The sequence below is a fragment of the Mytilus trossulus genome, unplaced genomic scaffold, assembly GCF_036588685.1.
Source record: "Mytilus trossulus isolate FHL-02 unplaced genomic scaffold, PNRI_Mtr1.1.1.hap1 h1tg000158l__unscaffolded, whole genome shotgun sequence".
NCBI lineage: Eukaryota > Metazoa > Mollusca > Bivalvia > Mytilida > Mytilidae > Mytilus > Mytilus trossulus.
This window is the reverse complement of record NW_026963304.1, coordinates 1839042-1850879: the sequence shown is the minus strand read 5'-3', so window position 1 is coordinate 1850879 and position 11838 is coordinate 1839042. Positions and strand designations below refer to the sequence as shown.

Here is an 11838-nt window from a genome sequence, read left to right as displayed (position 1 = left end):
CACCTATCGTCTGTCGTCTACTGTAATCAGGCATGACCTTACCTATCGTCAATCGTCTATTGCAGTCAGACAATGCCATCTCGTATCCTCTGCCAACTACGGTAGTCAGGTATTGCCTTTACATATCGTATGTCGTCTATTGTAGTCTAGCATTGCCTTCACCTATCGTCTGTCGTCTGTTGTAGTCCAGCATTGCCTTCACCTATCGTCTGTCGTCTGTTGTAGTCCAGTATTGCCTTCACCTATCGTCTGTCGTCTATTGTAATCAGGCATTGCCTTCACATATGGACTGTCATCTATTGTAGTCCAGCATTACCTTCACATATCGTCTGTCGTCTATTGTAGTCCAGCATTGCCTTCACATATCGTCTGTTGTCTATTGTAGTCCAGCATTGCCTTCACATATCGTTTGTCGTCTATTGCAGTCCAGTACTGCCTTCGCATATCGTTTGTCGTCTTTTGTAGTCCAGTACTGCCTTCACATATCGTCTGTCGTCTATTGTAGTTCAGTTTTGCCTTCACATATCGTTTGTCGTCTATTGTAGTCCAGTACTGCCTTCACATATCGTTTGTCGTCTATTGTAGTCCAGTACTGCCTTCACATATCGTCTGTCGTTTATTGTAGTCCAGTACTGCCTTCACATATCGTTTGTCGTCTATTGTAGTCCAGTTTTGCCTTCACATATCGTTTGTCGTGTATTGTAGTCCAGTACTGCCTTCACATATCGTTTGTCGTCTTTTGTAGTCCAGTTTTGCCTTCACATATCGTTTGTCGTCTATTGTAGTCCAGTACTGCCTTCACATATCGCCTGTCGTCTATTGTAGTCCAGTACTGCCTTTACATATCGTTTGTCGTCTATTGTAGTCAAGTACTGCCTTCACATATCGTTTGTCGTCTATTTTAGTCCAGTACTGCCTTCACATATCGTCCTATTGTAGTCCAGCATTGCCTTCACATATCGTTTGTCGTGTATTGTAGTCCAGTATTGCCTTCACAAATCGTCTGTAGTCTATTGTAGTCTAGTATTGCCTTCAGATATCGTCTGTCGTCTATTGTAGTCCAGTACTGCCTTTACATATCGTTTCTCGTCTATTGTAGTCCAGGACTGCCTTCACATATCGTTTTTCGTCTATTGTAGTCCAGTTTTGCCTTCACATATCGTCTGTCGTCTATTGTAGTCAAGTACTGCCTTCCCATATCGTTTGTCGTCTATTTTAGTCCAGTACTGCCTTCACATATCGTCTGTCGTCTATTGTAGTCCAGTACTGCCTTCATATATCGTTTGTCGTCTATTGTAGTCCAGCATTGCCTTCACATATCGTCAGTCGTCTATTGTAGTCCAGCATTGCCTTCACATATCGTTTGTCGTCTATTGTAGTCCAGCATTGCCTTCACATATCGTTTGTCGTGTATTGTAGTCCAGTATTGCCTTCACAAATCGTCTGTCGTCTATTGTAGTCCAGTTTTGCCTTCACATATCGTTTGTCGTCTATTGTAGTCCAGTTTTGTCTTCACATATCGTCTGTCGTCTATTGTAGTCCAGTTGTTCCTTTAAAGTTCTTCGGACGAGGACGATAAATGGCTGCCCGTGTTAAGAGAGAGCCATATCTCTTGCACGTTAAAGACACCCTTGTAGATTTCGAAAAAGAGTAGGCTAATGCCGCTACAAGGCAGCACTCGCACCCGCAAAGTGGAAAGGGATTAATATAAGTTGCAAAACTTGTTTCCTAATCCACTATAATAAATATGTTTAAACTAAAGTTCTTTACTAAGAGCATCTGATCTGAAACCTTTCTTCCAAATTAAATAAAAATAAGCATTTTATTTTTTGTTGGTTTCATGTGACATTGACTTCACGGTTAATCGGTCAAAATTTTTGTTTTGTTTTGGTCTTTTTTATATGAAAAGCAGTGTCTCACCTTTTTTTGATGTATGGATGATGGTCTTCTATACCTTCTCTACCGGTGGACCGTAAGTCCCCGAAAATGTTCCTAACCCGGAAGTCAGTCGTCATCTCTGCTGGTGAATCGGAAGTGCCCGAAAATGTAACTAGTCCGGTAGTCAGTCGCCTTTTCTACTGCTAGAAGTCCCTTAAAGTGTTACTAGCCCTGTAGCCAGTCACCTTCTCTGCTAGTGGACCGTACGTTCCTGAGAGTGTAACTTGTTCGGTAGTCAGTCGCCTTCTCTGCTGGTGAACTGTAAGTCCCCGAAAGAGTTGCTAGCCCGGTAGCCAGTCGTTTTCTCTGCTGGTGGACAGTAATTCCTCAAAAGTGTTGCTAGCTCGGTAGCCAATACCTCAGGTTTATCTGCTGATGGACTGTAAGTCCAGAAAGTGTTGCTAGCCCGGTAGCAAGTCGCCTCCTCTGCTGCTGGACAATAGGTCCCCAAAAGTCACATTCTCAACTGGAGGACCGTAATTTCCAGAAAGTATACTAGTAACTAGCCTGAAAGCCAGTCGCTTTCTCTGCTAGTAAATCATACGTCCCCGAAAGTCGCCTTCCCTGCTAGAGGACCGTAATTCCCCGAAAGTATTGCTAGCCCGATAGCCAATCGCCTTCTCTGCTGGTAGACATCAAGTCCCCAAAAGTGTTACAAGCCTGAAAGCCATCCGTTTTCTCTGCTGCAGGACCATAATTCCCGAAAGTATTGCTAGCCCGGTAGTCAGTGGCCTACTTAGCTGGAGGGCTGTAATTTACAAAAAGTGTTGCTTGCTCGGTAGTCACTTGCTTTCTCTGCTGGTGGACCATAATTCTCCGACAGTGTTACTAGCCCAGTAGCCAGTCAGTCAGTCACCTTTTCTGCTGATGGATCGTGAGTCTCCGAAAGTGGTAATAGCCCGATACCTGAGCATTGTTACACATGTTAGGTCCGAGACCACAATTGTCGTCCCTTGATTTTCGTTGTTCACGAATATAGTCCCTAGTGTTAACAGTGGGTTACTTGCCATTAATTTGTATACCCCTTCCAAATCTATTTTACCATGTTTAATGCCTCAAATTGTAAGTAGGGGGCAGAAATTACACTGTAAAAAAATTTGAGTCCAGAATTTTACAGAAAAATAGTGATTTGGTCCAGCTGAAAAAGGTTAAAAATTAGCACTTCGGAAGCTGTCAAAAGATTTCAAGACACCCTAAACACAAAATTGTCCATATTTTAAGTTAGAGGCGATGAAGTTTTCTATAATTTTGATATGATTTGTCCCAAAAGTAGTACAGCACACTGTAAAAATTTCATTGAGAAAGCGCTGGTTGGATTTTTTTAATTTTCATTTGTGTTCTAAAAAAAAATGCACTACGAATTAATTGTGTTCTCGGACCTAAGAATGTATGAAAAAACTGGTATTGAAAAACGTTTCTTAAAATTGAAAATCATTTTTCATCAACGAAATGTATCATCCTCGTGCATGGCCCTTTTTAGTTGTCTTAGCTCTCCAACTTTGCTATTTTATTTTCTTAATTTGTAGTTTTTCCCCAAGGACCACTAAAGAGACATTTATTGTCAACCTGAGAACTGTTGCAGACCTTTGAATCGTTAGACAAAGGTGAACGATACCAATTTGACAGTCAAACTCATAAGTAAAAAATAAAATGATAATGCCATGGCTAAAAACGAAACAAACAGACACACAGACTAACAGAAATCAAAAATATACAAAATAGTACCAAAAAAACTAAAGACAACTTAAAAGTGAGGGTGATCTCAAGCTATTTTTTTTATCTTTTTCAGTGAGTTCGAATATCAGTAAAGCAATAATTGAACGAAAAATATATATTCACCATTGTTGCAGGCATTTCCTCTAAAGCGTTGCATATTCAACAATGATATTTGGTGAAATAGACATGTTTGATAAATGTTAATAGTATAGAATAGAGAGTGTGGAGTCGATTGTTGAAATATTCATAATCGGGATCATCTTTAACATCATATTTTTGTGACCCTATCTTTTCTTTTGATATTCTCGAAGCATTGTCTGAAAGCAATCTTTTCCTAATTTATTATACAATTATATCATTTTGTTTAGTTTCTATTTACGAAATGGTGTTTTTTCCTGTATAATCCATACAAAATGTTTCATTTTGTCACAACCTGTAGCTTGAAAAAATGCGCGGTGACCTATCATTTTTATAATATTTTTGAACATGTATCAATAGATACTACATTTTGACAAAGTATGAACAAATTCTATCATTTTTATTTTAGACTCCCATGCCACCTTAATTAATGTCTCCAAAGTGTTCTTCCATTTATTTGTACTGTATTCCTGTCATGTTATATTGTAATTTTAGCGGTATTTTTAACATTGACATCTAAGCGGGAGTTTGGCTTGCAATAATAGAAGGTTCTTATAGCTGGTTTGTGTGTGTGTGTGTTGCATTGCCATTGTGGTGTTTTGCACTTCAGTGTTTCTGTTGTTTCGTTGTTTTCCTCTTATATCTTGGTTTTGGTATGTAACCCGGTTTTGTTTTCTCTCAATCGATTTATCGTCGCTGGGCATCTAAAATGTCGTATATGACTTTTTTGGCTGAAAATACTTTTTGACACCAATGGTCTGGGCGGGAGGAAATCTTTGAATAACCAAATTGCATACAGTTAGACCAATCAAAATGTGTGAAATAAGACATATTACAAAATTGTCAACGTCAGTTGTTTGTAAAGTTTGCTTTCAAAATGTTGTATGAAAACTTGAAATCGTTGTAGAATAGCTTTGAGAGAAAAAAAATTGTTCATTTCTTTATTTCTGTGGATATAATTTAAGCTAGCTCTTGGATAATTCAGAAATGGATAATAAAGTTTGAAATAAAGGTTTTTTTTCTTTGCTATTTACAAAAATGTTCTGGTTCACATACAACATTTTGGAAGCATGCATTTTGCCAAAATTTTCAATACCTGTTTGTGAAATATTTTGTTTTTGACAAAATTGTAATTTACAACATTTTAGAAGCCGAACGACGTTATTACTTTTGAACAGCGGTATAGTACTGTTGTTTTATTCATCAACCCACTATATATTCTTAAAACGTCATGTATATAGCAATTGAAATCAAATACTCTGTTTCTATATATTATGTTGGCGTTTTTTTGAAGCAGTTCAATTCTCCTGATGTTGCCTCTATATATTTTTAATTAAGAACTCATAAAACTTTATCAAACATTGAAAACTATATGTTTAACCAAAACAATGTGATAGGTGTTGCATCAGTTGTCAAAACATTACAGGAAACATGTTTAAAAGCTACAATATGTTCGTAAAGAAGGGACGAAAGATACCAGAGGGACAGTCAAACCCATAAATCAAAAATAAACTGACAACGCCATGGCTAAAAGAAGAAAAGAACAAACAGACAAACATGACACAACATAGAAAAGTAAAGAATAAACATCACGAACCCAACCAAACACTAGAGGTGATCTCTGGTGCTCCGGAAGGGTAGGCAGATCCTGTCCCACTTGATGTGTTAGATTGAATAGTGGTACAAAGGTATTAACCAAATTATTTTGTTGTGCACGTTACGCCTTACACGTTTAAATAATAAAATATAACAACATAAATAACAATCATAAGATAACAAAATATTTTAAATTGTATTTCAAAATTAACAATAACAACTGATTGGGTAACTTACACCAATCAACAATAATAACTGATAAAATAAAAACTTAAATCAACTTTTGGACTATACATACAAATTCAACTTAAAACAAAAGTTGCCAAAAGGCAACCAAACCATAAAAATCAAAGAAAGACAAACAAGATTTGCAGACAAACACTATATTATAATAGATTATAATGATGTCTGATAGCATAATATTTATGAAAGAACATGGTAAAGGGGACGTAACAAAACAGTAAATATTTATGAAAATGTATATAAAACACTATTATAACATAATAAATTATAATGGTGTATGAAAGTATAACTCTGATAAAAGTATATGTTAAATGGAAGATAACAAAACAATAGATATGTAAAAAATGTAAATAAAACATTATTATATTATAATAAATTATAGTCTGATGGTAAGACTCTTATAAAAGACTATGGTAAAAAGGGGGAAGTAACAAAACAGGTAATACACAATGTATATAAAAACATGATATAATGATATATTGTAATAATGGCTGATAGTTTGACCCTAATAAAGTACATGTTAAAGGAAGGTAACAAAACAGTAAATATATATAAATTATTTCTCAATTAATAGTCCCAAGACAATGTCCATATTTTCAAATAGAAACTTGTATCTCAGAGTTTCAATGTAAAATTAAAGTTGATTATCCAAAACGTATGGTTAGATTATATTCATAATCATTTGTATAAATATGGTGATATTGTATTACTATAAGTGAGAAGCTGGCAATCTAGTAGTTGTCGTATGTCGCTGAATATCATAATGTACATACATTTCTGATATTTTTTCTCGTTTGAAGTTTCTTAAATTTGTCATAACTTTTAAATAAGAGCTGACTTTGTTGTATGGCTTTGACAAAATGTTGAAAGGTCTAAAGCTATTAATTTCTGTGTCAGTCTTTCTCTTGTTGAGAGATGTCTTATTGGCAATACCATCTCTCCTTATTTCCATATACTCAAATAACGGTAAGTATGTCAAGTACATCGATCCACTAAAATGTTGTTTTCGTTTTTTTATGTTATTTTTTTTTAATCATCTTGTCAATTAGCTTTCTGTAACCGATCACAGTCCATCATGGTATCATTTCATCTCTTCAGTCTGAACCCGTGCCATTTTGACGCTCCACTTTGATTTTGACGCTCCACTTTGACGCTCCACTTTGATTTTGACGCTCAATTTTGACGCTCCACTTTGATTTTGCTTGATTTTGTCTGTTTTGATAGACTCCTCATTTCAGTAATCATCTTATAAGTAGGTATTGGATACTGAAACTGTTGTTGGATAGGACCATTTCTTATATCTGGTGCTATACATTAGGATGTTTACTGGTAACGTACTGGCGGCAATATACATTTAATTTAATGTTTTATGATAAAGGTGGCGTCTGCTAAATGAAAACCACGTTAGACCAGGAATGTCTTGACTGTGCCTTTGACAAAAGCCCTACACATTGGACACCTGCGCAAAGATGGTGCGCAGTCAGAACAACTAACTAAATGTCCACAAGGGAGGAAAGCTATAGAGGCATCCAATTCTAGACAAATCTTACACAGACGTTGATCTCGTAGCTGTCTATTTTCTTCAATTAATGACTCCGCATCTGTAATAGTAAGGTTCTAATTAGAAAATCACCATTTAAAAATATGGTTCAAATTTTAAATCCTGAAGATGTCTTATGATTATTTTGATGACACAGTTAACCAAGAAGGAGTAACTGATTGAATATAGGTACATCGTTAAATGGATAGAAAGCATTTTCTTGAGTCTAAATACTTTGAAACATTTTAAGAACCCAGTTATACCAAATAAATAATTATGACTTACCGTCTAAATTTGATTCACTCAAATCATTTTTAAGGGGTTCAGGTCTATTGTTTCCTTGTGAAGTTGCATTGAGTGACAAATCATTAGCAGATGAATCGTGCCTAACTGCATAAGTTGAGTCAACGTTCGGTTGATCATTCTCCAGTAAAATACTCATGATATCAGTTGCTGTGTATGTTCCATCTACAAGAAAAAGTAAAAATCACTACAATACTGAACTCAGAGTCGAATCAAATTGGAAAGTCCATAATCGCATGGCAAAATCAAATGACAAAACACATCAAAAACGAATAGACAAGAACTGTCATATTCCTGACTTGGTACAGGCATTTTCAAATGTAGAAAATGGTGGATTAAACCTGGTTTTATAGCGCTAAACCTCTCACTTTGTAGACAGTTTTATCAAATTTGGTTATATTTACATACTTATTTTAAAGCTAGGATACAAAGTAAGAAATTACGTTTTCAATTATTTTAACACGGATTCTTACCTTTATATGTTCGCAATTATGTAAACGTAAGAATTACAAAGAAAACATTGGCTTATCTTTAATATGATTCGTACCTCTTAACGCAACTATTGAAATTTAGATTGTTGGCGATGTCGTTATTATTGCAAAAATTGCGATGAGATAAATGTCGCCACAATTGCGTCGATTGTTCAACAAACGCTAACATAACAATAATTTCTTAAGTTGCAATACTCTGTTTGTCACCTCTTAATTACATATATAATGCATCAAACTAAATTCATACAAACCTAATTCGAAGCTAGAAATATCTATATTGCAAAAGCCACTACTTTAAAGAGGTACGGCCCGCTTTTGTATTACTCTAATCCCATTGAGTTTAAGTTTTTATATATACCTGGTTTATCCCGTAATAATTGCTGGATAACTCGAAGCACCTGTTCTTGTGTGTAACCCATCTCTAAGACACTCATGGCTGCTGCTGTATCAAGATAGCTGGGACTGCTACTTTGTTGTGGATTGCTGTGTGAAAGTAAATTGGAACGGTTTTGAGTTGTTTCTGTCGTTTGAAAGGATGTAATTTGATCACTTTTCTTACTTTCTTCTTTGTTCTTAAATTAAATAATATGGACATGTGAATCTAGAAGGAATTTCTTATGATTTAAATGATGCAAATGAAGATATTGAAAGTGATTGGTATGGTTTTACTAACTAGTAATTAAGCATCAAGCCTATTTAATTTACTTACCAATTGTTCATGTTTATCTTGAACGGCTTTTATAAACCTATCACCCTTGTTCTGACGTAGGTAAGAACACTTTGGAAACCATCTAGCATGTTCCACCCATGGATCGTCACCTGCTTCCCAATTTCGAAGTCCACCGCCACAGAAGAAACATCTAGTGTAGTCCTGGTAACCAGCAAACAGGAAACCAGCCGTTGCCATTTGTTTTGGTGTCTGGTCTAAATACGATGGCCATCCCTGAAAGGAGCTGATTCTCACTTGTAAAGCAGCGTAATTCGGGTATCTGGGATTATCGAGATCGATACCAAATGAAGAAGTGGCATTGCTACTTATTCGGCTTGAACTTGATGATTCATAACAGCCACATGCTCCATGACTAAGAGTGTTATTCACTTCCGGTTCTGAGCATGTGTCTTTTTTGTTATCTACATGTTCCAAATTGACTGCATTCCTGCTTGGTTTCGGCTCCGCGTATCTGGTAGTATCATTTCGAATTGATTGATTGTGACCTGTTGCTCCGCTTGTATTAATTGTAGAATTTTGCGTTATGGGACTTAAATTTCGTCCCTCAGACATACACCCACTTTGTTGTATTCCTATAGATTGTTGTACATTAATGCTTGGTATGGAAAAAGATTGGGTTGGTATATTAGTTAATCTTGCATCCTGAGAAGGTATGTGTTGCTGTTCATTTGTATCTATAGCAACAGAATTACAGTTTCGAATATGGGGACATGAGGGTGAGAGTCGTCTGTGTATTTCTATCGGAATATCGCCACGTTTCCAGTTCCGGTATGTTATTCCACATGCGTAACACTGTACGTTATCGTCGTTTCCTGTGAAATAAAATCCTGCTTTAGATAGATTACTTACAAATATGTCTACGGTTCGAGGGAAATTGTGAAATGAATGAAGTCGTAGAAGACCATTTGACATGGATTCGTCCGTAGATATTGCACTACCAGAAGATAAGCTATCGAAATAAGTATTCAAGGTCACTGGCAATATATTTAGATACTGCTTTGGTATCCATTGAAGCATAAATAAGTAGTCTAATAAGTCGTACAGACCTTTGGAACGTTTAGGTGATTCTACATTGATTTCTTCTTCCGATTTCACGTAACTGTGAAATTTTGAATAAATCTTTTCGTTCCTTTTAGACTGTACATCTATCAACGTTTCAACTTCGTCTAATGTTTCTTTAATTATGTTTAATTCCTCTTGAAATGTGACGTTCTTAGTATTCGACCTGTTCTTTGAGGTTCTTTTATTAGTCTCCTTGTCTAACAACTCTGTCCTCAAGGACGGTTGCAAAACCCCTACATTACTGTTCTTCTGTTGGTTCAACTTGAGGTGTATTCGCAATGTACTTGATTTTATATTTGAAATACTTTGAAGATTTTTTAGTCTATCAACCTCATCCTTGCAAACAATAACACTGTTTGACCTTTTAAATATCTGCGTTGAAGACACTATAGGGTATGTATTTCTTTCTGGAACTTTCCTACCGGCTGCAGCCACTGGGAATCCTGTAGAAGATTTACACATGTCTCTTTTCTGTCGTCTTAATATTCTATCAAAAAAAAAAAAAGTTGAATTAGTATATGTTGTCTTTTAATCACTCATGAAAATTATTATAAAGATGTTCTTTTAATATTATGTTGACAATAAGATGCTTTTCTTCAACAAAAACGCGTTTTCAACAAGTTCATATATATTTCTCACACTGCAATTGTTTTTCGTTACTTGTAGCTATCTTCATAATAAATAGTTGTAGACAAGTTTGAGCGGTCAAGAGACGCATGTTGTTCTGGAAACAACAGTATAAATAGATTGAGATGAAGTATAATTGCCAAATAGGCCTAAAATATCAAACAGACAAGATGGCACATGTATTAGCTACTATATATTTTAAAGACGGATCAACATTATTCAAATCCTTCCGAATCATAATATGTACACAGGTATATTCAAATATATATGAGGTTTACTTTTTTTAATGGGTTGGTATATATAGTTCCTAGATATTATCCACTATACATTTCAGATAACCATAGATAACAAAACCTACATTGCATTGTTAGCTATAATAGGCGTAATAAAAAGGATAAAAACGTAAAACTAATTAGTACTGTTATGCTATTCTATATATATGTAGGGTTGTAAAGGTTATTAAAACGTAAATATAAAAAGATGTGAGAAATTTTAAACAGCTATAGGTCATTGAATTGTAAAATGAGAAATATTTTTCGTTGTATCGGTAAATATTTTTTTTTTAGTTGTAATGGACAGGAGAAAGCTCGACCAGTGTACTACATAGTCTTTCTTCCTGTTTGTTAGGTAAAGTGTGTACGTTATAACATACATGAACAAAAATAAAATATTTGTAGTTTATTTGTATGTCACAATTTATATAGAGTACGACGAATCAACATTCTTTAAATCCTTTCAAATCACAATATGTACACAGGTATATTCAAATATATATATGGGGTTTACCTTTTTGAAATGGGTTGGTGGTTCCTTCACTGACTCATGTTCATAATGACGAAACAGTAAAACTACCTGATATACTTATACCCTCGAATGACGTATTTCTAAATATAAGTTTGTTATGTCATTGGGGGCTAAAGTCCAGTACATGACAAGAGATTTGTTCTCTTGTTTTGATATGTTGGACAGGGAATTTAAATTGGTTAACAAACAAAACAAAGGTATTAGTATACCATGGAAAATAAAAACATCGTTATGTATCTATATAATCTACTAATTTTATTAAAAGTAAAGGTGTTTGTCTTGTTTTAAGTTCTAAAGATATAAAGCTGATAGATATTATAATGACGTAGTATTTCAAAATTAAGTGTGATGTCATTGATGGTTTAAAATAGACGAACATCACATGACATAAATATAAATAAACAGTAAACATACACGTACGTCATACACAGTCCATGAAATGTTTGTTATTTTAACAATTATATACTAGCTAACTAAGGGAATTTAGAACAACAAACGAAATAAAGGTATTGATTAATTTGTACGTAAATATAATTATCATTATTACTTGTTTTACTTATGGACGACATCAAAATATCAATGTAGGATAAAAAAAAAATTAAATCAAATAGTATGAAGGTAAAAATGATGCAAGTTTTGTTTATTCAAAA

General features: G+C 34.9%; 1 protein-coding gene across 1 annotated transcript; it reads right to left on the bottom strand.

Moving 5' to 3' along the window:
* Positions 1–7014: 7014 nt before the first annotated feature.
* On the bottom strand, positions 7015–11206 carry LOC134700468 (baculoviral IAP repeat-containing protein 2-like). The gene is made up of 5 exons (XM_063561862.1): positions 11171–11206; positions 8675–10244; positions 8324–8537; positions 7457–7639; positions 7015–7232 (listed from the first exon to the last, which is right to left on the bottom strand). The coding sequence occupies exons 2-5, from the start codon at positions 10217–10219 to the stop codon at positions 7036–7038; spliced, it is 2139 nt and encodes a 712-aa protein (XP_063417932.1). The 5' UTR covers positions 10220–10244; positions 11171–11206; the 3' UTR covers positions 7015–7035.
* Between the last annotated feature and the right edge of the window lie 632 nt (positions 11207–11838).

Excerpts from the sequence above, each read along its gene's own strand:
- LOC134700468 (XM_063561862.1), bottom strand. The coding sequence starts at position 10,219 with ATGTGTAAATCTTCTACAGGATTCCCAGTGGCTGCAGCCGGTAGGAAA. Across the intron at positions 8,538-8,674 it reads AAGATAAACATGAACAATTG|AACAAAGAAGAAAGTAAGAA; the intron begins GTAAGTAAATTA and ends ATTTAATTTAAG. Across the intron at positions 7,640-8,323 it reads ATTATTACGGGATAAACCAG|ATGGAACATACACAGCAACT; the intron begins GTATATATAAAA and ends TTTTTCTTGTAG.